The sequence below is a fragment of the Lycium ferocissimum genome, chromosome 6 (assembly GCF_029784015.1).
Source record: "Lycium ferocissimum isolate CSIRO_LF1 chromosome 6, AGI_CSIRO_Lferr_CH_V1, whole genome shotgun sequence".
Lineage (NCBI taxonomy): Eukaryota > Viridiplantae > Streptophyta > Magnoliopsida > Solanales > Solanaceae > Lycium > Lycium ferocissimum.
This window is the reverse complement of record NC_081347.1, coordinates 72,926,996-72,949,896: the sequence shown is the minus strand read 5'-3', so window position 1 is coordinate 72,949,896 and position 22,901 is coordinate 72,926,996. Positions and strand designations below refer to the sequence as shown.

Sequence of the window (22,901 nt, the reverse complement as noted above, 5' to 3'; positions counted from 1 at the left end):
GTCAATGGAGTACTACTTTTCTCAATTTTAAGATAATAACAATAATAGTGGCCGACCAGTTCTAATAAGGTCTTCAAACTGTCCATAGATGACCAAGAATTTCCCACCTCTTACTGTCTTACATTGACCATAAATAAACAAAATTCTCTAAATTTGGTATTTAAGTGAAAAAGATGGAGAAACAAATCCATTATTTTATTTATAAGTATCGAACCATGTCAGCTGCAAAAAATTTCTCTATCATCAAGAAGTGGAGTACTTTTGATGTCTCAATATATGTTAAGGGGTTCCGAGCAAAATGATCAAAACACTTAATTTTAAATGTGAATTCGGGTATATATTTTTATATTTTTTGTAAAACAAAATGTACATGTTTGCACGCTATATGAAAAGTACTACAAATCGACAATTCTGAATATTTAAAAAAATTGAGAAATGATAACCAAACAATTTATATGACTCTCTGAATAGTAACACCTTCATGGTGCGAGTAATAAACAAAATTCACTAAAGTTCCATTTTTCAAAGAATGTAAAACATATAACTATCGACTGAATACTTCTCTCTCTTTTTGTTCTTTTTTTTTTGAATTTATTAGCATAAAAATCCAACAGAATGTATCTCCTTTACAATATATTTCCTCAAAAAGAAACAAACTCACTTTCTTTGGACTTGGTTTATTCTTTATCTCAATCACTCATAACTCTTAAGCAAAAGGGAAAATTAAAAGGAAATCCTAACTAAGCATTGATGAAAAATATGGAGACACAGAATAAAATTGAAAGTGAACATTCAAAAAGGGCCATATTTTACATTGTTATAAAGGGTCTTTACAGAACCCCCAAAAAATAGGAACAGGGACAAAGAACAACAAGAAACTAAAAAAAAACTTCTATAGAAGTGAAAAATGGACAAACCACCCAGGGTTGTGGAAAAGTAATAAGTACTCTTTCATCCTTAACTAAAGGTTTTGGGGTCGAGCTTATGTTGGCTACTTTGTTAGACAGCACTTTAACCGCAATGTGGGACTTTCCGACTCGAATCATTTAACCAGGCCACAATACAAGTACCGGATACTGGGTGAAAAACAACCAAAATGAACAAAACCAACCTAATTTTTTTCAATATTACCTTAAAGTTTTCAGATAAGCCAAACACTCCAGAAGCTTTGACCAAGAAAGCTCACAAATCTTCTAACAGACCCTTTCTCATTTCCTTCATCCAGTTCTCGATCACCATCTTCACTAACAACACCATCATTGCTTCCACAAGTTTTCTCACACATTTCAGTGTTCTTTTTAACCTCACAAGAACCACCATATGATCCTATGTTCTTATTCCTCCTCTGCTTCTTGCTCTTTCCTTTTTTCTTCTTCAATACCATATCTTCAAAAGCATCAATAATCTCATGAATGAGTTGATGATTAGGAGATGAATCCCATTTTACCCAGTAACTCATATAGCAATTGAAACAGTAGCAGTTGAAACAATATGGATGGGCTGTAGAAGTGGTGGTTGAGTTTTTGTGAGTGTTTCCAAGATTGTTGGAGAAATTATTGGAAGAACAAGCAATTAGATACGCCAAGACTTGTTTATCTTCTTGAGATAAAGCTGCTGTTAGTGCCAAAATTGTAGCTGGTAACAAAGAAAGCTGGTCTGATAATACTAAAGGTGGAGTAATTGGATGAACTGTGCTTTTTCTACAAAGATTCTTCATAGTTGATTCAAAGAAATGGAAGTACTAAGGAAAATGAAAGAAATAAGGGGGTTTTGTGGTTTAGAGGATAAGGGGAGAAAGAATTCTTTTTTGAGGTCTTTGAAGAGTTGATGAGGTCTTGTTATTTTTTTGAGAAGAGAAAAGAGAGAGACAAGGTGCCTAGAAGTTGATGACAATACTTTTGGGCTTTATTGTAAATGATGAAAGGCTTTATAGAGAGTTTTGACATTTTTTTGCGCGGAGTGCCCTTCTTTTGGGGTGGTCTTTAATTTTTGCCCCTCATATTTGTGATCTTTAAATTATGCCCCTCATATTGCTGGTCTTTAATTTTTGCCCTTCGCATTGCAACTTTGAACTTTCGCGTCGAAATAATGAGGTTCGAGTTCGAACCCCGCTCAAGCATAAATTAAAAAAAAAAAATCGCAAGACAAGGTTTAGGTCGCGTGTATACGGACCGGCATCACTTTTGTTAAGGAATTACACATTTTATGCGGACCGGCATACTCATGCCTTATGGGCGGACTTGGCATAAGTATGCCGAGTCCGCATAACTTTGATAATTCTTCACAAAGTTATCGGTGGGGGCATACTTTTAATGGGCAAACTTTTATGCGGACCGCATAACTTTGTGAAGGAATTATCAAGTTATGCGGGACCCTAAGATACTTATGCTAAGTACGCCCATAAGGCATAAGTATGCTTCGGCATAACTTTGGTAATTCCTTCACAAAGTTATGCGGAAGATACTTTTAATGGGCAAACTTTTATGCTTGATCCAAGCATAAACTTTTGAATGAATTATCAAAGTTATCGGGAAAGCATACTTATGCTAAATCTTGCCCATAAGGCATAAGTATGCAAAGGGAAAACTTTAGAATTCCTTGTATATGCCGTTGGCAAATTGATCGAAATTTAAACTTGCCTTGCGAATTTTTTTTAAAATTTTGACTCAATGCGTGGGTTTGAACCTGGAACCTATGGGTTTTAGCCGAAGGGCAAAATTTAAAGATTTCAAATATGAGGGGCAAAATTTAAAACAGCCACTCCAAACAAGGGCAATTCTGCGAATTGCCCGAGTTTTGATTGGTCTTATTGAATTCTCATTGACCCAAGTAAACAGAGACATCTGATGAGAATTACGGGCCCAACTTCACGGAATGTAATAAAGACTCTGATCTCTCTACCCTATTAAATTTTCTTTTTATTATTATTTTCTCACTTATTTGCTAACTTAAGTCAAAACAACCAAAACCGGGCAAAGAAGTAACATTTGAGTAACATTTTAGCTAATTATAACTAACTTGTCCGCTTATATTGCACCAAGCAAGATCCTTATGTAGTTTACTTGCTAGTGTTTATCACTCACTGGACAAAACTTATATTTGTACCAGTTGAGTACGCCTTCCATTCCTCCAAACACACAACATTCTCCTTATATGATACCTATAAAAATGTAAACAGAATAACCTTAAGTTATAAGCTATGACATGCAGGTAAAATCATACGTAGATCTGACGATCTAGATATTTCATAAAAGCAACTATTTCTATTGAGTTACCCCCTTTTTGACTAGTAAGGACATAGGAAACAAAAAATACTTGCATGAAGAACATTTTCTTATTTGCCCTTTCCTCTCCAAAGACCAAGGGAGAGACTGCATCTCTTTTATTCGACAGCTCTTTTGGTTTCCCAAAGATAGCGATAGCTGGGGCAAATCCCGCTTTCTTCGCTCGGCAAATGAGAGAGAATCAGAGGGAAAAACATGTATTCTCTTTGCGAGATCCAAAAGTGGAGAATGCAAAACATTCTACGAGTACAAGGATCAAACGTAAAGCAATACTCTCTTTGCAGAATTTTAGGCAGCAAGAGACTCTAGGGCTTGTTGGAGCTTATGAGTGTAACGAATCAAAACCAAAAACGGATAAAGGTAGCTTGCCTACCAAGCCGATAGGCGAAGGGTTGAAGAATGGAACTTGCAAAGTAGATCGTGCACTTGTCGTGTGACCCGTAGGTCCTAAGCAATGTCTTGCACGAAGCCAGCTCTTAAATTAAACATGGCATCCACATGTCGACTTGCATGGACAGCAGTGAATAATAATGGGGTCTCCGTTGAACAGGAGAAGAATAAGGACAATATGAAATCCATAACCAACAATAGAGCAATTTTGCAACATTTAGCAAAGTTCATTGCATAAACAAGTGAGCACCAAATGTATCATTCCTACAATTCAACAACAGAATAGTGAACTAAAGTATTGATTGAATAGATAAACCCAGCATTACAGGGAAATCCAAGAATTGTTTCAAAGGGAACTCTTGATTCAATATTCCAAGTACTTCAACTCATCATCGCTTACTCAAGAGCCTACAATTTCACAGACCCATGTAATATCATGTTTGAAGAAATTTTCAACGACAACAAGAGTTTTAAAATCATTAGTAGAGATCCATCAGCAATCTTATTCACACAAAAGCATTGGTTTGAAATCTTTAAATGCTTAAACCTTGGCAGATTAGCCGATCCGAACTTGCTTGGAACTGAGGTGTAGTGGTTGTTGTATATATTTATGTTGCCACATGAACAGGAAGCAGCACTGACTAATACCTACTAATCTAGGGCCATATTGTCTAATGATGCAGCATGATACCCCTCAATTGTTCGCTTCATATCATCAAACTGAGAGATGACATACTCCAGTTTCTTGCAACAGATCTCGTTTGATATTCTCGGTACATAGTCACACTTCTCGAAAGGACGATATTCACATGCACTTTTGATTTCTTCTCGCAGTGTGACCTGGATGTCCTGTTGTAATTGGTAAAACATCATTCATTTAGTTCTCAAAATGAATCTAGTTCAATCAGAACTCAAGGTACGGACTCAGTACTTCCGGACAAAAATAATGTTAAGTGGCCATGACAACAGCAGACTAGCTTGTTATATGTAAAAGTTCACAGACCAACCAGAATTGTCCATTTTTATCTTGTATACATGGAAAGAAGCTTCAAATTTTATAGTACAACTTCAAATTTTATAGTACCAAACAGCAAATAAATGCACATAAAGGAGGACCGAAAACAGTAAGTAAACAAGAGAATAGTGATCGAATTACACATTTAAATGCCAGGGGTAACAACAAGAAAGTTTAACAGCTTCTTATTACACATTTACATGGTTTTGTTTACAATTTTTCACAAAGAAGTAAAGAATATCCAAACCTTGATTAGTTGCATGAACTCACTGCAATGGCTGTCAATAAGCTCCTTCCTAGGACCGCTCGGATTTGCCATTTCATCCATTACGCCTCCTGCTAGCTCCAGAACTCTGACTATCCTCTGCAAACATCAGAGTACAACAACAGCCGGTATGTGTCAATAATGTTTCAGTTACATTTTTTTTTTTATCAAGATAAGCGATAAATGATTCCCTGTTGAAAGTAAAGATCATCATTTCCTCATCAAGTTACAATTAGTTGCCATAGCACTTGAAATACTACAGCATCGTCATCCTATCTTCTCAAGTTTTATTGACTAAGAAAGATCCCACAACACCTATACGGCTGGTAGTTTAGATAATTCGGCCTAGGGGAAGGTAATTAGTCAGAGGGTAGTATCACGTATGCTTATAGGAAGAATCAACAATAGAGTTGTTTTATTGACCATCATCAGATTCAGATGCACAATTGTAGGTAAAAACAGTTAATCATCACAAACAATGAAACAATGAGAAGTTGGATCTACTGAACTGGTTTTAGACCCAAGATTTGAGGAAGGATCCGGAACTCCAGAAGGCTTAGGAGAGCTCAATGGTAGAGTTCCTTTCCAAGGAGTAACACATCCCTAAGCGTGTCTATGTGTTTCACCCAATCAACGAAATATGGATTCCTCCTCAATTCACAAAGCAGACTCTTCTCTTTGTTTTCTTTTCCCTCTCTCTCTCTTTCTTGAAACATTTTGGTATACGGGAAAGAAGAGCAAGTAACAAAAACTCAGGTAGGGAAGGAATGATAATTTAGTATCAATTACTGAAATCAAAACTTAAAGTATTTTACGACAAAGATACAAATATAGCAGCTACTGAAATCAACCCATCTTAAGTCAATAATTCTGTAAAGCACCTACCTTCTCAACATTTTGCAGTCTCTGCAACGAAGTATTCTGGCTTTGCGAATCCATGGTGTTAAAAAGATGACTGAATTGCAACGCCGAAGAGCGAGCTAATGTGGAGAAATTAAACAGAATTTTGCTGCAGTCAAATAATCAAGGGGCAATCAGAGAAACCTTCTGTAATCAATGGGGAAAATAGAAGAGAAACCTACCTCTAATAAGTTTTATGTCCATTAAACTTACCACCACTATACTCTTGCAATACTACAAAAACTAGTGGATTTTACCCGCGCTTCGCGCGGTCGGAGAAGTCTCTAAATATTGTTGATTAGTCCATGTTTTAACTTTCATAAAAGGAAATTTCTTTAATAATCAAACATATCCATGACTCCATAAAATATGCATAAAAAATATCGGCGAAAACCTTAAATGAAATGCTCTGAAAGACTTCAATCTGAGAATAAAACTTTTTAAAAATGGATTGACGCCTCACCAACCAAGGTAGAAGCAGCACCAGCAGCAACACTGGAAACACTAAAGGCTTGATATGATAGTAGATTATGAATTCGGCAGGGCAACTTTTCAGTCTCTTATTTAATTTTTTTTAAAAAGGTATATTTTCCACCTTTTTACTATTACATGTTTTACTGAAAACAAATATCAGTTTTTTATGTTAAATTCTTTCGGTTGTGATGCACCATGGTGTTCATACCTAAGAAACAATTAGGAGATGAGGGGTCAAATTTAAGAAGTCTTACGAAACTCATGCCCTTTGCACACACTTTAGATTCCCTCCACATAAAGCAACAACCAACTTCAGGGGAAGAATATCATATGCTTCAAATATAAACTATAGGAAAATAAACTATAGGAAAATATAAAAGTTAGTATCTACACAATTATCACTTTAGCTTTAGGAGATTATTGCTTTAATATAGAATAACTAAAAGGGATCCATCCGCTAAATACGATACCTCCTCATAGAGATTTTGGTATAGAAGAACACTTGCTAACATCAATACACCAATAAATCTAGTATAGTTTGACACAAACCTGTCCGAGAGAGAAAGAGAGGGACCTCCTTGAATAAGTTCACTTACGAGAATATTATTATGAATAATACTAACATCGATCTCTTAATGGATCATTGCATGAACACTTAACTGCCTCAAGCACACTACTCTCATATTTTCACAGACTCGGGTACAAAGTATTGAACATTAAGTTATATGGAGACAATATCAATAAGCGTAAGAAATAAGTATAACTATATCTTTGATGAAGCCAATTTTGTAACAGAGGACAATGGTTGAAAACTATATCTTTGATGAAGCCAATTTTGTAACAGAGGACAATGGTTGAACTATATCCGTTAAAATGTGTGTGCTAGAAAGAAAGCTAAGGCTGCTGGATAAGGTGCAACTATATATTCGATGTAATGAAGTACTATCTTTATCTTGGGGATTCTCCTAGCATCATCTGTGCTTCTTACTTCTCAGCATGTAATGCTTGTACCTCTGTTCATATTCAATTAACAACATTATTTATCGTGGACTTCCCGAAATAAAGACATTTCGACATGTACCTATGAGCTCTTTGCTTATTCGCTTGAACTTGAGATTCTGAGAATTACAAAAAGAAACTCATGAATAATGCTCAACGTTTTGATAGAATATGAAACTCAAAAAGATGGTACTTAAAACAGTATGGAGAGGGAAAGGATTATAACTAACCGAAGAACTTATCCATGACTATCACCAGAATTAGAGGGTCATAATGGACATGATTGTTTATTTTAACTCTCACAACTCTTTATTGTCTTTCTTGACTACAGTAACAAATAAACAATCAGGGAAAGGAAACACGAACCAAACAATGAGCAAAAAAAGAACAACAAAAAAGAAGGAAAAAAGAAGATAAATGAGTCTCTTGGTTTTTGGAAGTGCCTCATCACCTAAGCTATAGCCCACTTTATATAAATATATAGATTGGGCCTATTTAAGGAGATTCCCAATCCATACTTCATAAAGAAAGTAAAAATATGGCTAAATAATTCGGCATTTAAAAACAATCCTTGATAACTAAAATCTCTTCATGATTCTACCATGAACGATCATAATGGGCAAATTGTATAACACAATTGAAAAAACTACATTAACAACGGAAAGCTTTTAAACTATCAATGTTATCAGTTAAATTTGTATCCTTACTCGGTTGAAAGTGAAAGCCAAAACATAAGATATATTACATGTAGGTTCATCTTAATGAAATGACTCCTCTGTATTATCATACTTAAGAAACAATAATACTATAAATAGCAATTAAGAGAAATAAAAAGTAGGAAACATATATCGTACTGTACTAATGAAAAAGGCTTTGAGGAATCAGAAGGAACACTGGTTTGAGAAATTGCAAATAAACTTACAAATGGTAAGGAAGAAAGAAAGAACAACTATGAATGATAATTCATCCAGCTTTTGTCTACTTTAAACGAAAGAGGAAAAGAGCAAATAAAAAGAAGATTATAAGAAAAGTTATTGATTTGTTCATTATTTACTGTCATATTAAGCCTTTAATGCTGAAGTTGCTATTCCTGGTGTTTCTTCAACCTTAGGCTAGTATGGCCGTCATTAGTTCTCGTCCTTAACAGGAGCAGAAGCAGCCACCGGTGTCGTGTACAGTGGGGGTGGGTACTTCATCATCCTCAACTTTTGTTTCTACTTCCTCAACTTTTGTTTCTACCAATGTTTCCTATTCCTTCACTGTTTCACAACTCTCAATCTCTCATCTTCCTAATAAAGCCTCAAAACTAAGCCTGCAAAACTCACGTATTCTCTGTATCAATCAGTCCGCACAGATCGCTATACTTTTAGTAGTTTAATTGCACCATGAAAACAAACTTCAATTAACCCCTGAAACAAAATTATTTTTGTCTAATCCAAATTCCTTTTGTCAACAAATAGGAAGTTTCTGGCATACATCAGTCGAACAAAACAAATTTCAATCATTCATTGCACTAATTCCTTTTCCTTCCTGGATAACATGCTATATAAGTTTAATTTATCATTCACATCAATATCTACCTTACTGAGTCCCATAGTAGAGGCATTGAGCCACATCTGATGAACCACAAATAAAAGGAATCCCACCAGAATTATCCAATACGATATAAAGACCGAAAAAGATGACAAACTGATCAAAAGATACAATTGTAGCAACAAAAAGATTGCGCCACAAAATAAATAATCAAAGTTTGTAGGGTTTCCTCTCTCTTATGTGAAAGAATGTGTTGGAAAAGGGAAAAAACCAATACAAGGCCGGCGATAGGAAGGTTTGTAGTTTGTACCTTATTTGAGAATAGATGAATTAACAAATGGATCTTCCTCAATCCTCACAGGTAAACTTCTCTTCTATTTTTTTATTTTTTTTGAGAAGTCGTGTTTGGTTGAACCGGCATGTGAGGCCGAAGGCTTTGGCTTATTGGGTGGTTTTTAAGAAGCGACTCTTGAGATTCTATGCTAAAGCACCGAATCGGTGGGATTTTTCTTTTTTTTCCCTGACGTTTTTTTTAGTAGTATGAAGTAGAAATTGGAAAAAAAGGAGAAAATAGATAAATATAAATGCTGGTCATTGGGAGCGCCACGTCAGCTGGCCCTTTGCCTGCTTTTATATATATATATGACTATTAGGACCACTATTTTGAGTTCTGTTAACAAAAATATTCCCTTCGTGAACAAACCAAAAAGCTTCTCCTTTTTGGGATTGTGGAAAGAAAATTTATCTTTCTCTCGCGAATGGACAATAGGTGATTGCTCCAGAGAAGTTAAAGAGTACAAATGAGTTTTCCTTTATGAATATTGTGTGAGAGACACACAACTTTCCACACTCCCCACCATCAAGTATGAGATCAAATTGATGTTTATGGTGTAAACTACTAAGGGCTTGTTTGGCCATGGATAATTTTCAATTTTTTTTTTTTGGATGAAGTAAATGATATTTTCACTTTTTTTTTTTCCAGCATTGTATCCCGGAGTCATGTTTGGACATAGAATTCTCACAATTTTCAGGAATTTGAAAAACTCCAAATACCTGTTTTCACATTTTTCACTCCAAATCACTCACAAAAATTCAACATTTTTCCAAGTTGTATTCATGTCCAAACACAACTCCAATTTCCAAATACCATTTTCAACTTTTTCCCAAATACTACTTTTTTCAAATTTCACATTTTTTTATGCCCAAACGCCCACTAAGAGCGTGTCACAATGGATGACAAGATGGTGAAAATCATTAAACTGGCACCACCATTGACATTCATATTATTTCCATTTAAAATGCATGTACAAACACAACTTCAAGTTCCAAAAACCATTTCAACACAACTTCAAAGCTCTTATTTTCAAGTTTCACAAAATCTATGGCCAAACGCTAGCTAACTATTTATAGTGATTATTTTGCTTCTTCTTCGTTCCAGTTTTTCCTAAACTCGCAAATTTTTTCCCTATTTCATAATCCATTTACTTCATTAACTCTTTGTTCATCTTCTCTCCAAATTACACAAAAAAATTTAACATTTTTCCGAGCTGTATTATTCATGGCAGAACACAACTCCAATTTCCAAATACCATTTTTCAACTTTTTCCCAAATACTACTTTTTTCAAATTTTTATGTCCAAACGCCCATTAAACTGACACCATTGACATTCATGATAGAAACATAGATTTTGAAAAATTATTTTATCTTGATTATTTCGCTTCTTCTTTACTTCAATTTCTCCTAAAACTCTCAAAAATCTCACCAATTTCATATTGCATTTCTCATTAACTCTTTGTTCATAAGTGCTTAATTTCATCACCTACAATGCCTTTCTCTCCTAATTTATAATCATTTTTATTTTTATTTGGTATGACAATGACACGAGATTCAAATTAAATGAAGAAGATAGTTGTTGTTGTTGTTGTTGTAGTTGTATATTCAATTCATCTCAGTTTTACAAAAGGATAATATTGAACATTACAATAGTTAAAAGCAATTAAATCAAACCATATCACCCAAAATACAAATGTTCTACAGAAAAAAAAAAAAAGAGAACTTTAACTAACTATTATCATGATTATTCTGCTTCATCTTTGTTCCAATTTCTCCTAAACTCACAAAATCTCACTAATTTCATATATTCAATTTACTTAATTAATCTTTCTTTGTTCATCTTCTCTCTTTGCCATTTTTTTTTTATCACTCATTCACTGCCTAATTTCATCACCTACAATGCTTTTCTCTCCTAATCCTAATGGTCTTTTCAGTAATTTGTTCATAAATATGTACCCTAAATTATTTCGAGATTTATATCTAGAAAAGGAAAAATAAAAATAGTAGCCTGCGAATTATCTGTTATAAAGATCTAAAAGTGAGAAGTAAATCATACCTTCACCGGCAGACAGTATTAGTGGTAGCTCTCTGATTCCGCTTTTGCTCTCCTTTTGTTCTCCTTTAAACCACTCTATTGAAAGATTAATTTCTTCTCCTTTTCTAAATTACTACTAATGACCCAAATAAAGAAAATGGAAAAAAAACACTCTAGGAGGTAAAAGTTTATTTCTACATAAGGGTTTGATTTATTCCGAAATGAAGGTATTAAGCACCCTAAGAGCCTGTTTGAAGACGGTCCTTAAACTTATGTATAAATACGTTTGTACAAATATATTACTCCCCCTGTCTTATAATAAATAGTGTTTTTAGTTTATACACGCTCCTAAAAAATTAAGAATGTTTTTACCATCTTAGAAAAAGAAAAGTTACTTAATGATTCTTGATTATGTAAATAAGGGTAATTTTAGAAGAATAAGATTAATTTCTTCTTGAAATCATAAAGCACCATTTATTTTAAAATAAAATAAAAAGCCTAAAATGGGAAATGGAGGGAGTAATATTTTATCATAGTTAAGCAGTACATATTTTTATCTCGTTAAATTACTTAACTATATAAATTTATATGATTTGATGTAAACACCCGGTGTGGACAAACACGAGAACCAAATCATGCAATATATTTCAAAGTCATTGCCAATTAAATATATGCATTATTATTATACATCAAATTATGCTAACATTATTGGTTTCTTATCTTATCTTATATGAGAAAAAACTAAAATTTGCTGTATGAGTTGCGCCACCCTTGAAATTCTTTATTAGTGTTATGATTTTTCAAACCTCTCGTCCTTTTACTAGTTTTTCAACAAAGAACACTCAATTATGGTAAATTGAACGCAATTGTTCAATTAAGTGGATATCAAACTTCAATGATCATTTAATGAAGATTATAAAACAACAACGTTTATTCGAGTACCTTCACTTTTTAGAAAAAAGTGGATATGCATTAATGGTAGTAACTCTTAAAATTAAGTATTATTGATATTTTAGGAATATAAAAAATTGTATTTTTGTAATTAAGAAGTTAAAATTTTAAATAAGTTGTATTTATGTAATTTTTTTAAAGTAGCTGTAATATTTTTAATTACCATTTGAATAAGTTGTCTCAGATTATTTATTGTTATAGAAGTGCAAGACATAATTAATTATTTTTTTTACATTTGCCCTTTAATAGAATTCTGTCATTAATGAAAATGACACATAAAAATAATAAATATTTAATTGAGAGATTATAACTTAGATATAAATAATGATAAAGTTAATCAATAAGGGACGTGAAAAAAAACCTATATATATATATATATATATATATATTAAATACATGTGTATAATCATTTAATGAAGATTATGTTAGTAGGTCCGCCGACATGTGGGGCCCTTTGAGTTGAATAGTAAATACTTTGTTCACGCGTATAAAAGCGTTTTCTTGCAACTTAATCCCATCGTTCACGCGGTGACGCGTTATACGCGGTGTATGCGTTCACGTGGGTTCTTGTTCACGCGTTTCCGGCTTATAAATAGAGTTCTAAGCTTCGTTTGGAATTACACCAAGAAAATCGAGATAATACATCGAGTGAGAGCAAAGTGAGGTATTCCATAGGTATCGTAAGAAAATATGCGTGAAGAAAAATAAGTGTGAGTGATATTGTAGTAAGGTGAGAAAAATCAAAGAGTGTTTTTCTTTTGTGGGTGTAGTGGTCTTAGGAGTATTTATACTCGTTACTACACAAAGGTGTAAAATTCCTTACTATAGTGATATCGAAATTTCCTCTTGGTAGTGGTTTTCCTTATTCAAGGGTTTCCACGTAAAACCTTGGTGTCATTATTGCATTTTATTCTTGCTAATTTAACCATAAATTAGTGTTCCGCGTTTATCACTAATCCGTGAATATTATTTTTGCGGGGCTATTTTATTCCCAAACAAGTGGTATCGAGCCAAGGTTCTGTGAAAGTATGCTTTCTGTGGTTGCAGCACCTCTCTACATCAGAAAAGAATTACTTTGGTCTTCGAATAAAATAGTATTTGTATTTGTGATAAACGATGGAAGCCAACACTAGTAGAATGATTACTTTGAGTGGCGTAAATTATGCCATTTGGAAGGGCAAAATGGAAGATTTGCTCTATGTCAAAGAATTTTCATGAACTTTGTCTTTGCAAATAAAAAACGATAATAAATCGGATGAAAGTGGAATTTGTTGCATCGGCCAGGTTTGCGGCTTTATTAGACGGTGGGTTGACGATAATGTGTTGAACCATATTTTGGGGAGACACACGCTCGGGACCTATGGGAGCATCTTGAAAGTTTGTATGCTCGGAAAAGCGGTAACAACAAGATGTTTTTGATAAAGCAAATCTTTGGGTTTAAAATACCACGATAGTTCCGCAATGACGGATCATCGAATATTTTCGGGGGATCATGAACCGATGTCCGCTATGGGCATTAATTTTGATGAAGAAATTCAAGGTTTGTTTCTACTTGGTTCCTACCAGTTCTTGGGAAATTATTAGAACTTCATTGTCTCGCTCCGAATGGTGTGATCTCTATGGATCTTGCCAAGCCTCTTTTAAATGAAGAGATGAGAAGAAAATCTCAAGGTTCCTCTCATCGGATGTTTGGTGACCGACACTAGAGGAGAGGCAAGAATCGTGGTTCTCAAAAATAAGAGAATATCATAGAAGCAAATCCTGAGACTTAAAGATATTGAGTGCTATCATTGCGGGAAAAAAGGGACATGAAAAGTTACGGATTTTGAAAAAGGAGAATAGAGATAAGGAAAAGAAGAAGATGGCAATCGTGTTGCCATTGTCACTCCAGAAGATCTTGTTACTATCCTTGATGCGGATCGATAAATATTGCTTGTGATGAGTCGATTTGGGTTGTGGACGGTGGTGCCGCATCTCGTGTGACATCACGGAAGGAATTTTTCTCATCCTATACTCCGGGTGACTTTGGAACTTTGAGCATGAGTAATCAACCGTATCTAGGGTGGTTGTTGGAACGATTTGTTTGAAAACTAGTATTGGAACTAAACTAGTTTTAAACAATGTAAAGCATGCACCCGATGTTCGTTTGCACTTGATCTCTGTTGGTGTTTTGGATGATGAGGGATATGTCGGTACAATGGTCTTTGGAAAGTCACTTTTAAGGGTTCCATGATTGTGGCTCGGGGCGAAAAGCGTCGTGGTCTATACTGGACTACGGCCTCTACCTGTGTTGATATGGTGAATGCAGTTGAGAGCAATAGCTCTTCAACGTTATGGCATAAGAGGCTTAGCCACATTAGCGAGAAAGGACTAAATATTACTGGCCAAAAAGAAATTATTGTCAAATTTCGAAAGTGCTAAATTAGAAAAGTGTGAGCAACATTTTTGGAAAACAAAATAGAGTTTCTTTCAAGTCTCATCCTCCTTGAAAGACGAGTTGCTTGAGTTGGTGCATTCGGATTTATGTGGTCCAATGAAGATAAGGACTTTGGGTGGTGCAACTTTACTTCGCTACCTTTATTGATGATTGCTCAAGGAAACTTTGGGTCTACGTCTTAAAGACTAAAGACCAAGTGTTGGGTGTCTTTAAGATTTCGGGCCTCGATTGAAAGAAAGCGGAAAGAAGGCCGAAGTGTATTCGTACGATAACGGTGGTGAATATTGTGGACCGTTTTGACGAATTGCAAGCAACAGTATAAACACGAAGACTCCTCCTAAGACTCCTCGGCTTAATGGTTTAGCGAGAGAGGATGAACGGGACCTTGATGGAAAGAGTTAGATGTTTGCTTTTACAAGCGAAAGTTGCACAAATTCCTTTTGGGGTGAGGCATTGTTGCTACCGCCACACATGTTATTAATCTATCCCTGCGGTTGCTTTGCAAAGTGATGTTCCAAACGGAGTTTGGTATGGCGAGATGTTTCTATGACCACTTGAAAGTGTTTGGTTGCAAAGCTTTTGTACATGTGCCTAAAGATGAGAGGTCAAAATTGCTTCTTTTTGCATCTTCATCGGTTATGGCCTTGATGAGTTTGGTTACGGCTATATGATCCAATTGATAATAAGCTCCAAGTCGTGATATTATCTTCATGGAGGATCAAACCATTGAAGATATTAACAAAGCGGAGAAGATAAAATCTTCAATTCGAAGGCTTAGTTAATCTTGATCAAGTTCCTCAAACAAATGTTGATGAAGTTGGTGGGCTCGATGACGATGGTGATGCCCGAATGATGTTCCGGATCAGCATGTTGATGATGATAACGATTGCTATTGATGAGGTAGATGCTTCTCTACGAAGTCGTGGATGACTCGGATATTCCATTAGAAGGTGACTAGAAGACATGTTCCTTCTTCCGTTATTCACCTAATGAGTATGTATTACTCACAATGGGGGAGAACCTGAATGTTATGAGGAGGCCATGGAAGATGAGCACAAGGATCAATGGATCGAAGCCATGCAAGATGAGATGAAAAAAAAGAGAACCATACTTATGAGTTGGTGAAATTGCCTAAGGGCATGAGAGCTTTGAAGAACAAGTGGGTGTTCAAAGTTAAAGGCGAAGAACACGACTTGAAGCCCGGATACAAAGCTAGATTGGTTGTTAAGGGATTTGGTCAAAGGAAAGATATTGACTTTGACGAAATATTTTCTCTGTCGTGAAAATGTCCTCCATTCGGACGAGTTCTTGGTTTGTCGCTAGTCTTGATTTGGAGATTGAGCAGATGGATGTGAAGGCTGCTTTTCTTCATGGTGATTTAGAAGAGGAGATTTATATGGAACAACCCGAGGGCTTCGAGGAAAAAGGTAAAGAAAATTTTGTATGCAAACTTAAGAAGAGTATATGGATTGAACGAAGCTCCCGGAACGGTGGTACAAGAAGTTTAGTGTATGGGGGGAGCGAGGCTCTAAGAAGACTTCTTGGATCTTTGTGTGTGTTTGTACAAAGATTTTCTCATGATGACTTTATCATCCTTTGCTATATGTGGATGATATGTTGATTGTAGGCAAGAATGCTTCCGAGGATTGACGAGTTGAAGAAACGATTGAGTAAGTCTTTTGCAATGAAAGACTTGGGTCATGTAAGCATTTTGGGCATGAGAATTACTCGTTCAAGAGATGAAAGAAAGCTTTATTTGTCACAAGAAAGGTACATAGAACGTGTACTAGAGCGCTTGATATGAAGAATGCTAAGTGGGTTAGCACACCTCTCTCACGGTCATCTAAAGCGAGCAAAGAGATGTGTCCTACAACAACGGAGGAAAAAGAGAGAATGGCCAAGATTCCTTATTCCTCTGCGTCGGAAGTTTGATGTATGCAATGGTATGCACTCGACCGGATATTGCTCGTACGGTCGGTATTGTTAGCGATTTCTCGAAAATTCGGGGAAAGAGCATTGGGAAGGTAGGCGTAGTGGATACTCGGTATCTAAGAGGAAGCTCGGATGAATGCTTGTGTTTTGGAGGATCAAATCAATTTTGAAGGGCTATCAGATTCTGATATGGCAGGTGACCTTGATAACAGAAAATCCACTACTGGATATTTGTTTACTTTTTCAGGGGGAGCTATATCATGGCAGTCGAAGTTGCAGAAGTGTGTCGCACTGTCTACAACGGAAGCGGAGTATATTGCGGCTACTGAAGCTGGCAAAGAAATGATATGGCTCGAGATTCCTTCAAGAACTTGGATTGCGGCAAATGGAGTATATTGTCTATTGCGACGATCGAGTGCGATAGACTTGAGCAAGAACTCGATGTACCGCGAGAACAAAACACATTGATGTCGAGGATATCGGCTGGATTCGTGATGCTACGGAGACAAAAAGATTCCGATTGAAGAAAATCCACACGGATGGAAATGCGGTGATATGATGACAAAGGCGGTCTCAAGGCAAAGCTTGAAGTTTGTTCCAAGCTAGCTGGTATGAGCTCTCGATGATTCACAAGAACATTCTTCCCCGTGTCGTCGGGAGGAGAATTGTTTGAGTAGGTCCCTCGGACATGTGGGGCCCACCGGAGTTGAATAGTAAATACGCGTGGTATTGTTCGCGCGTATAAAACGCGGTTTCTCGATTATTTATTGTTCACGCGGTTTAATTCACGGTTATTTTTTCTTGTTCACGCGTTTTCTGAAGCTTATAAATAGAGTTCTAAGCTTCATTTGGAATTACACCAAGAAAATCTCAGACAATACATCTGAGTGAGAGCAAAGTGAGGTATTCCATAGACTGTAAGAAAATAGTCTGTGAAGAAAAATAGAGTGTGAGTGATATTGTAGTAAGGTGGGAAAAATCAAAGAGTGTTTTTCTTTTGTGGGTGTAGTGGTCTATATATATTTATACTCGTTACTACACGTGTAAAATTCCTTACTATAGTGATATCAAATTTTCTTTCTCTTCCGTGGTTTTCCTTATTCGGGGAAGGGTTTCCACGTAAAACCTTGGTGTCATTATTTTGCATTTTATTCTTGCTAATTTAACCATAAATTAGTGTTCCGCGTTTATCACTAATACCGTGAATATTATTTTTGCGGGGCTATTTTATTCCCAACAGATTATACCTGTGACAACGGCCGGATACAACTAGCCATCATAAGAACTGTATTTGAATCAATTTGGTCTAGGTAGACATGTTTCAACTATTACCAAGAGTAATGGATTTATTTTTTAATGAATGGTGCATCTCTCTTTATTTTTTGTTTTGTTTTTAATATGTCTTCCATCTAACATGATAGCACACAATATATCTTTGATGTCTCTTTTTGCGAATCTGGTTGTGCTAGATTCTTATCCACTTCTAAACGGAACCAAGCGACATCAAGTATATATTATCTCATAATTCTAAATGAATTGTTTTCTACATCAATCCTTTGATTAACGTTAGGAGGAAAACTCAAAGAAATAGGAAAGAAAATATCTTTCAGGTTTATATGATAAGTATTTGGCTTCTTCCGTTACAGCGTCAACACTCTAAAACTTTTTTGCAGGTTAACAGTGACGAAAATAATATTGAGAGACAACACTGCTTCTTTATTTCTCCTTCCATCCCATTTATTATGTTCCTTAGGCGCACATTAGCCATGAAAAGATAAGAATATTTTATTCAGTTCAAATTCAATCATTGTTTATGCAATAATTTTTTAAAATTAGACTATGACCGGGAATATCAGAAGCTTTGTTGAGTAAACTATAAGTTTCTTCAAGAAATGGCTTACTCTATTGTTAAATCGGCTGTACTTAGTCTGCCATCGTTCTCAAAATTTCGACTACTCCATCAAATTCCCACCTTGAAAGACTATCGCATTTTCAAGTTCTGAAAATTTGCTTGGAAATGATGTTATTGTGGGAGGCAATTTGTTTAATTGATTTTTGTTCATTGAACTTTGCCTTTTACTTTGATTATCGTCATGCGTATATTCTGGTTAATGATGTATTATCAAAATGTTTACGTTTTTAAATTCTGGCTTTAATTTTATTGTGTCGTTTCTAAACTTTAGTGCGTTATGTGACAATCTCGTGTTTAATTTGTATGATCTCCGTTCTTTGGTAGCAACATTTTTAATATAATAAAGGTAACAATTTATGTCCAGTTTACTCCCTTTTATTTCTTTTCTGATTGCGTACTTTGATGGTATAAATAATTTTCATCTGATGGGATGAATACTTGTATTTCATGAATAGGATATTTTTCGAGTGCGTCTCTATTAACAGTAGGGTCGGCATCTTGCAAAAAAAGGTGAGGCCTCTGAATTTTTTGAACTCTCACGGCCCATGGGTAATTAAGCACTCTCCCTCGCTATACTCTATGTTCTGTATTTTCTACTTTTCTCATGGAAATATAACTAGTTATGCACCTTGCTGCTTCCCTTCTCTATTTCAATCACATCTTTTGACTCTAACTGTATTTTCTTGACACCTCTTTTATGCCTGCGTTATAGGATGTACTATGGATTTTGATGTGGAAAAGTTTCAAAATTTTCCTTTCAGTAGTATTCAGTTTACATCTTGAAAATAGCTGTACAGGAGGTCTTTAGTAAATGAAAAGTTAAAGTTCCTATTAATATAACAGTTACTTTAATTTCAGCAGCTCTTGAGTAGATGGTCATTGTTTTTCTTCTTATTAAGGTGGTTTCATGACCTACCTACAAAGTTTACCCAATATTGCCAATTGCAAGTTCTATCTTTACTTTGCTTGAGGTTGCACCATGTTCTTGGCAAGGAAAGAACCGATATTATTGGGATTTAATATGCTTTAATTAGAAGTTGAGATTTTATCTTGACTCCTAATCGTTGCTCTTCAACAAGAACACATGACTGCTTTCTTATTCCTCCTTTCAATTTTTTATTTTTTATTTTATTTTTTTATTTTTTTTGTGTTTGAATTGAGTTGATATATTTAAATCTTCTATTTAGGATTTATATTTACCTGTACGTTGCCTCTCGCTAATTTCCTCCTTTCCTCGGTTGTTTGTTTATTCGAAACAAATTCCCCCCTCTCCAGGCTTTTTTCGGGGCTTATTATTATGTTTTTGTATAAAGCTTAGTTTATCGTGTATTGATATTCTTGCTCTTAATACTATTGACATCTTTATGTGATGCCGGAGTCTATGCAGGGATGAGAATGAACTATGATCATGGAGTTTAATTACTTCCCCTCTTAATATTACAATAGCAATACTGCTGAAGGTCGAGTAATTTGGGCTAAAATGATGTATAGATAATGATCCCCACAAAGTCATCATTGAAATTGATTCTCCACGATGGCATTTGAGGGAGATTATTCGTAGATTCAAGACCTATTGATATGACTAACTGTACAATACAGTGTTGTTATAGAGAAGCAAATCAGTAGTTGACGCTTTTGCCCAATAGAGTATTGACAACTCGAGTCTTATTCTCCATTCCAACGATAATCTGCCTCAAAAGGCTAGGAGCTTATATAGACTTGATTTATTTTAGATGACCTTTTTCCAACATATGCACAAGACTTACAGTTTTTTGTGAGCTTTCTCCTTCTGTGTAATCTTTCTCTGTTGTAAGTGGCAGGCATAATCTTTGTATTTTCGCCAACTTTAGGTAGGCTTAATCTTTAGCAGCCGTATATCCACTTCTGTTGATGTATCTTTCTCAGTGTTGAATGACACCCAAACGCTATGGGAACAGTTGAAAAAAAATTGGGTCTAAAAAGAGGTGTTGACATTTAGGCAACAACCACATTTATCCTCTCTTTTTTTTAATCTTATTTTTCTAGTTTATAATTTAACATAATATTCATATTTTAATGAAAGTATCAGTCTCAAGGAGCTGTTATCTTTTAACCTTTCATATTCCAATATTTATAGTCTGTATCAACTTTTCAAATTCCATATTCGTGGAGGACAAAAGCATCCCTATAGTCTTCAAATTCAGTCATGCTTTGATTTTCCTTAAGATATAAAAGTAGAACATGTTCACACAAACATGATTATTACAACAACAAACATACCCAGTTTAATCCCAGAAGTGACGTTTGGGGATAATATGATTATTAGGGTGTAATTTTGTCCTGATCTTGTTCCGCTTAGTAGCTATATTTCAGTTACTTTACAAATTCCAACTATTTCTCGACTACAGAACCGAAATTTAGCTAATCCACACCATTTTTACAATTTAATCTTATACTGATATCAAACTCTAGGGTTTAGTTGTTTCTAATCTACCTTTTCTTTTCTTCCTTGAATAACATATATTATCGGGGAAGAATATCTCGACAGGTATGGGTCTTGCCAAACCCCCCAGATTAGTGGAGCCTGGATAATGGATTGAATTAAAAAAAAAAAAAAAAAGGTAGGGGAAGAGAATCATTTCTGTGGCTTCTCAAATTTGGTCAAATAGACACCACTTAAATTGTAAAGGTGTTGTTTGTGCCTTGTTTCACTTTATGTCCCAAAGCAAGAGTTAATTTTTTCTAAAGAGAAAGATTAATTATGCAATAGTGGTGTTGTTAGAAATAAGTGTTTGTTCTTTTTGGAGAGGCATTAGGAAAGCAAACACTATAAGTAGATGAGATGGTGCCCTACCGTATAACGTGAATAAATTACAATTGATAATCATTCTATCTATTCACATTAGCGTTTTGAAGAGGAAATAATGATTAATTCTCAAGTGGTAGATTAATTAATCATTATTTGACTAACCCAGTTGATTTAAATTGGTAGATTAAGACTTATTGACTCCCATTAAGCGCTAAAGTCATTTTATAGTCCACCAATTTACTTTACACCTTTTCACAACTAATGATGTAATAAAGCAAAAGTGTGTGTGAATTAATCAAATTACGAAAAAAAAATCTTAGTGATTAATAATTGGAGACAGAGGGAGTATATTGGCGTAAAAAATCTTATTTAAGATGCACTAGTATTCGTGGTGCAAAAGAAACTACTGCTTTTTCAGCTACGGTACTCATAAATAAGGATTGGATACATCCCATGAATAATCGGTAGCTATTGCATCCAATAACTAATCATCAAATACTTGGACAGTACTTTTTGCTTGAGCAATGGTGTGTTTGGTATTTCAATTTTCTCGTGTTTAATTGGTTAAAATATTTTGAAAAACTCTTTCTTTAGGAAAATAAGTACTTTAAAAAAGAGAAAAATGACTTTTCTAATGAAAGTATAAAAAACAAGTTCCATAATGACATTCTAAGTTCATTGATTCTTCCCGAAAAAAATCTTATTTAAGAAGTAAAGCACTCTTAAAATTAATTTAGATTCGCATAGAAAATCTTATTTTTGAAACGAATCACTTTTATCACCTTCTACCCAAACCTCGAACGAAAACCTAAAAAAGATACTGTATTATATTTTTAGAAGTTCAAAACACCATAATCTAGTTTAAAATAAAGTTCCAATTCTCAGCTAGAAATTAAGTAAACATTAGAAAATGTATAAAGAAGTTAAGTATTATGTTATGAATTTATGATTGGTAAGATTATGCTGTGAGTTTAGAAAATTTTATACTATCATTGTATCTATACAAATTCAAAAAGGGAAGATTTAGACCTCCAACATGTGATCAATGGATTTCTTTATTCAGCGATGACATGGGTATTTTTACACTTCTTTATTCAGTATTTAGCATGAATATTTTTAAATGCCTCTTAACACAATCTGACATGGCCTGAATTTGAATTAGTCATATGTTTTGGATACTATATTGTTAAACAAAAATTTTCAGAAGATTGATTCTGAAAGACACAATTCACTTGAGTACTCTGGGTATCTTCGTCAAAACTCTTTATAATTTATAATTTATACAGGTGAAAATAGGGGCTTCATTGTTCCTCTCGTCTGCCTTTTCTGGTGTAATCAATTTTATGTGAATTTGTGGAAATTTTTATGATGCCATCATATACTTCAATCTGCATTCTCAAGCATGAAACCCATGAGATGATTGCTTCATCAAACACTAGAAGCATTCATCCTTTCTAAGAAAATCTGAACTAGCATACACTTTTTTTTTCCTTTTAAATAACGGTGGTATTCACATTAGTTTGCTTATCAAGGCTGTTGGCCAGATGAGAAGATATCACTTGGCGTCTTTTGTCTCTGATCTCAAAGATTTTCACCACTTCTTCAAAGACTAAGCCACACCCTTAGGTGGTGTGAACTTGCATGTACTTCAC

At 34.8% G+C, this 22,901-nt stretch overlaps 2 protein-coding genes and 1 long non-coding RNA gene across 7 annotated transcripts; 1 reads left to right on the top strand and 2 right to left on the bottom strand.

The window, feature by feature from the left end:
• Positions 1-541: 541 nt before the first annotated feature.
• LOC132061014 (uncharacterized) lies at positions 542-1,896 on the bottom strand. Its single transcript, XM_059453896.1, has one exon. The coding sequence runs from the start codon at positions 1,715-1,717 to the stop codon at positions 1,142-1,144; it is 576 nt and encodes a 191-aa protein (XP_059309879.1). The 5' UTR covers positions 1,718-1,896; the 3' UTR covers positions 542-1,141.
• Positions 1,897-3,890: 1,994 nt separating this feature from the next.
• On the bottom strand, positions 3,891-9,285 carry LOC132060372 (mediator of RNA polymerase II transcription subunit 11). 5 transcript variants are annotated; one of them, XM_059453395.1, is made up of 5 exons: positions 7,558-8,040; positions 7,410-7,446; positions 5,840-5,963; positions 4,937-5,053; positions 3,891-4,523 (listed from the first exon to the last, which is right to left on the bottom strand). In XM_059453395.1, exons 1-5 carry the CDS (start codon positions 7,571-7,573, stop codon positions 4,326-4,328), a joined length of 492 nt encoding a protein of 163 aa, XP_059309378.1. In that variant the 5' UTR covers positions 7,574-8,040; the 3' UTR covers positions 3,891-4,325. The 5 variants fall into 5 exon arrangements, with proteins under 5 accessions (XP_059309378.1, XP_059309380.1, XP_059309379.1 ...); XM_059453397.1 differs by lacking the exons at positions 7,410-7,446; positions 7,558-8,040 and adding an exon at positions 9,171-9,285; XM_059453396.1 differs by lacking the exons at positions 7,410-7,446; positions 7,558-8,040 and adding an exon at positions 8,908-9,055.
• Positions 9,286-17,801: 8,516 nt separating this feature from the next.
• On the top strand, positions 17,802-20,327 carry LOC132061013 (uncharacterized). Its single transcript, XR_009416082.1, has 2 exons — positions 17,802-18,971; positions 19,174-20,327. It is a non-coding gene; the product is annotated as an uncharacterized LOC132061013 (long non-coding RNA).
• Positions 20,328-22,901: the final 2,574 nt, after the last annotated feature.

Excerpts from the sequence above, each read along its gene's own strand:
- LOC132060372 (XM_059453395.1), bottom strand. Across the intron at positions 5,964-7,409 it reads AATAAGCAAAGAGCTCATAG|CAAAATTCTGTTTAATTTCT; the intron begins GTACATGTCGAA and ends ATTTGACTGCAG. Across the intron at positions 4,524-4,936 it reads AGTTCATGCAACTAATCAAG|GACATCCAGGTCACACTGCG; the intron begins GTTTGGATATTC and ends CAATTACAACAG.
- LOC132061014 (XM_059453896.1), bottom strand. The coding sequence starts at position 1,717 with ATGAAGAATCTTTGTAGAAAAAGCACAGTTCATCCAATTACTCCACCT.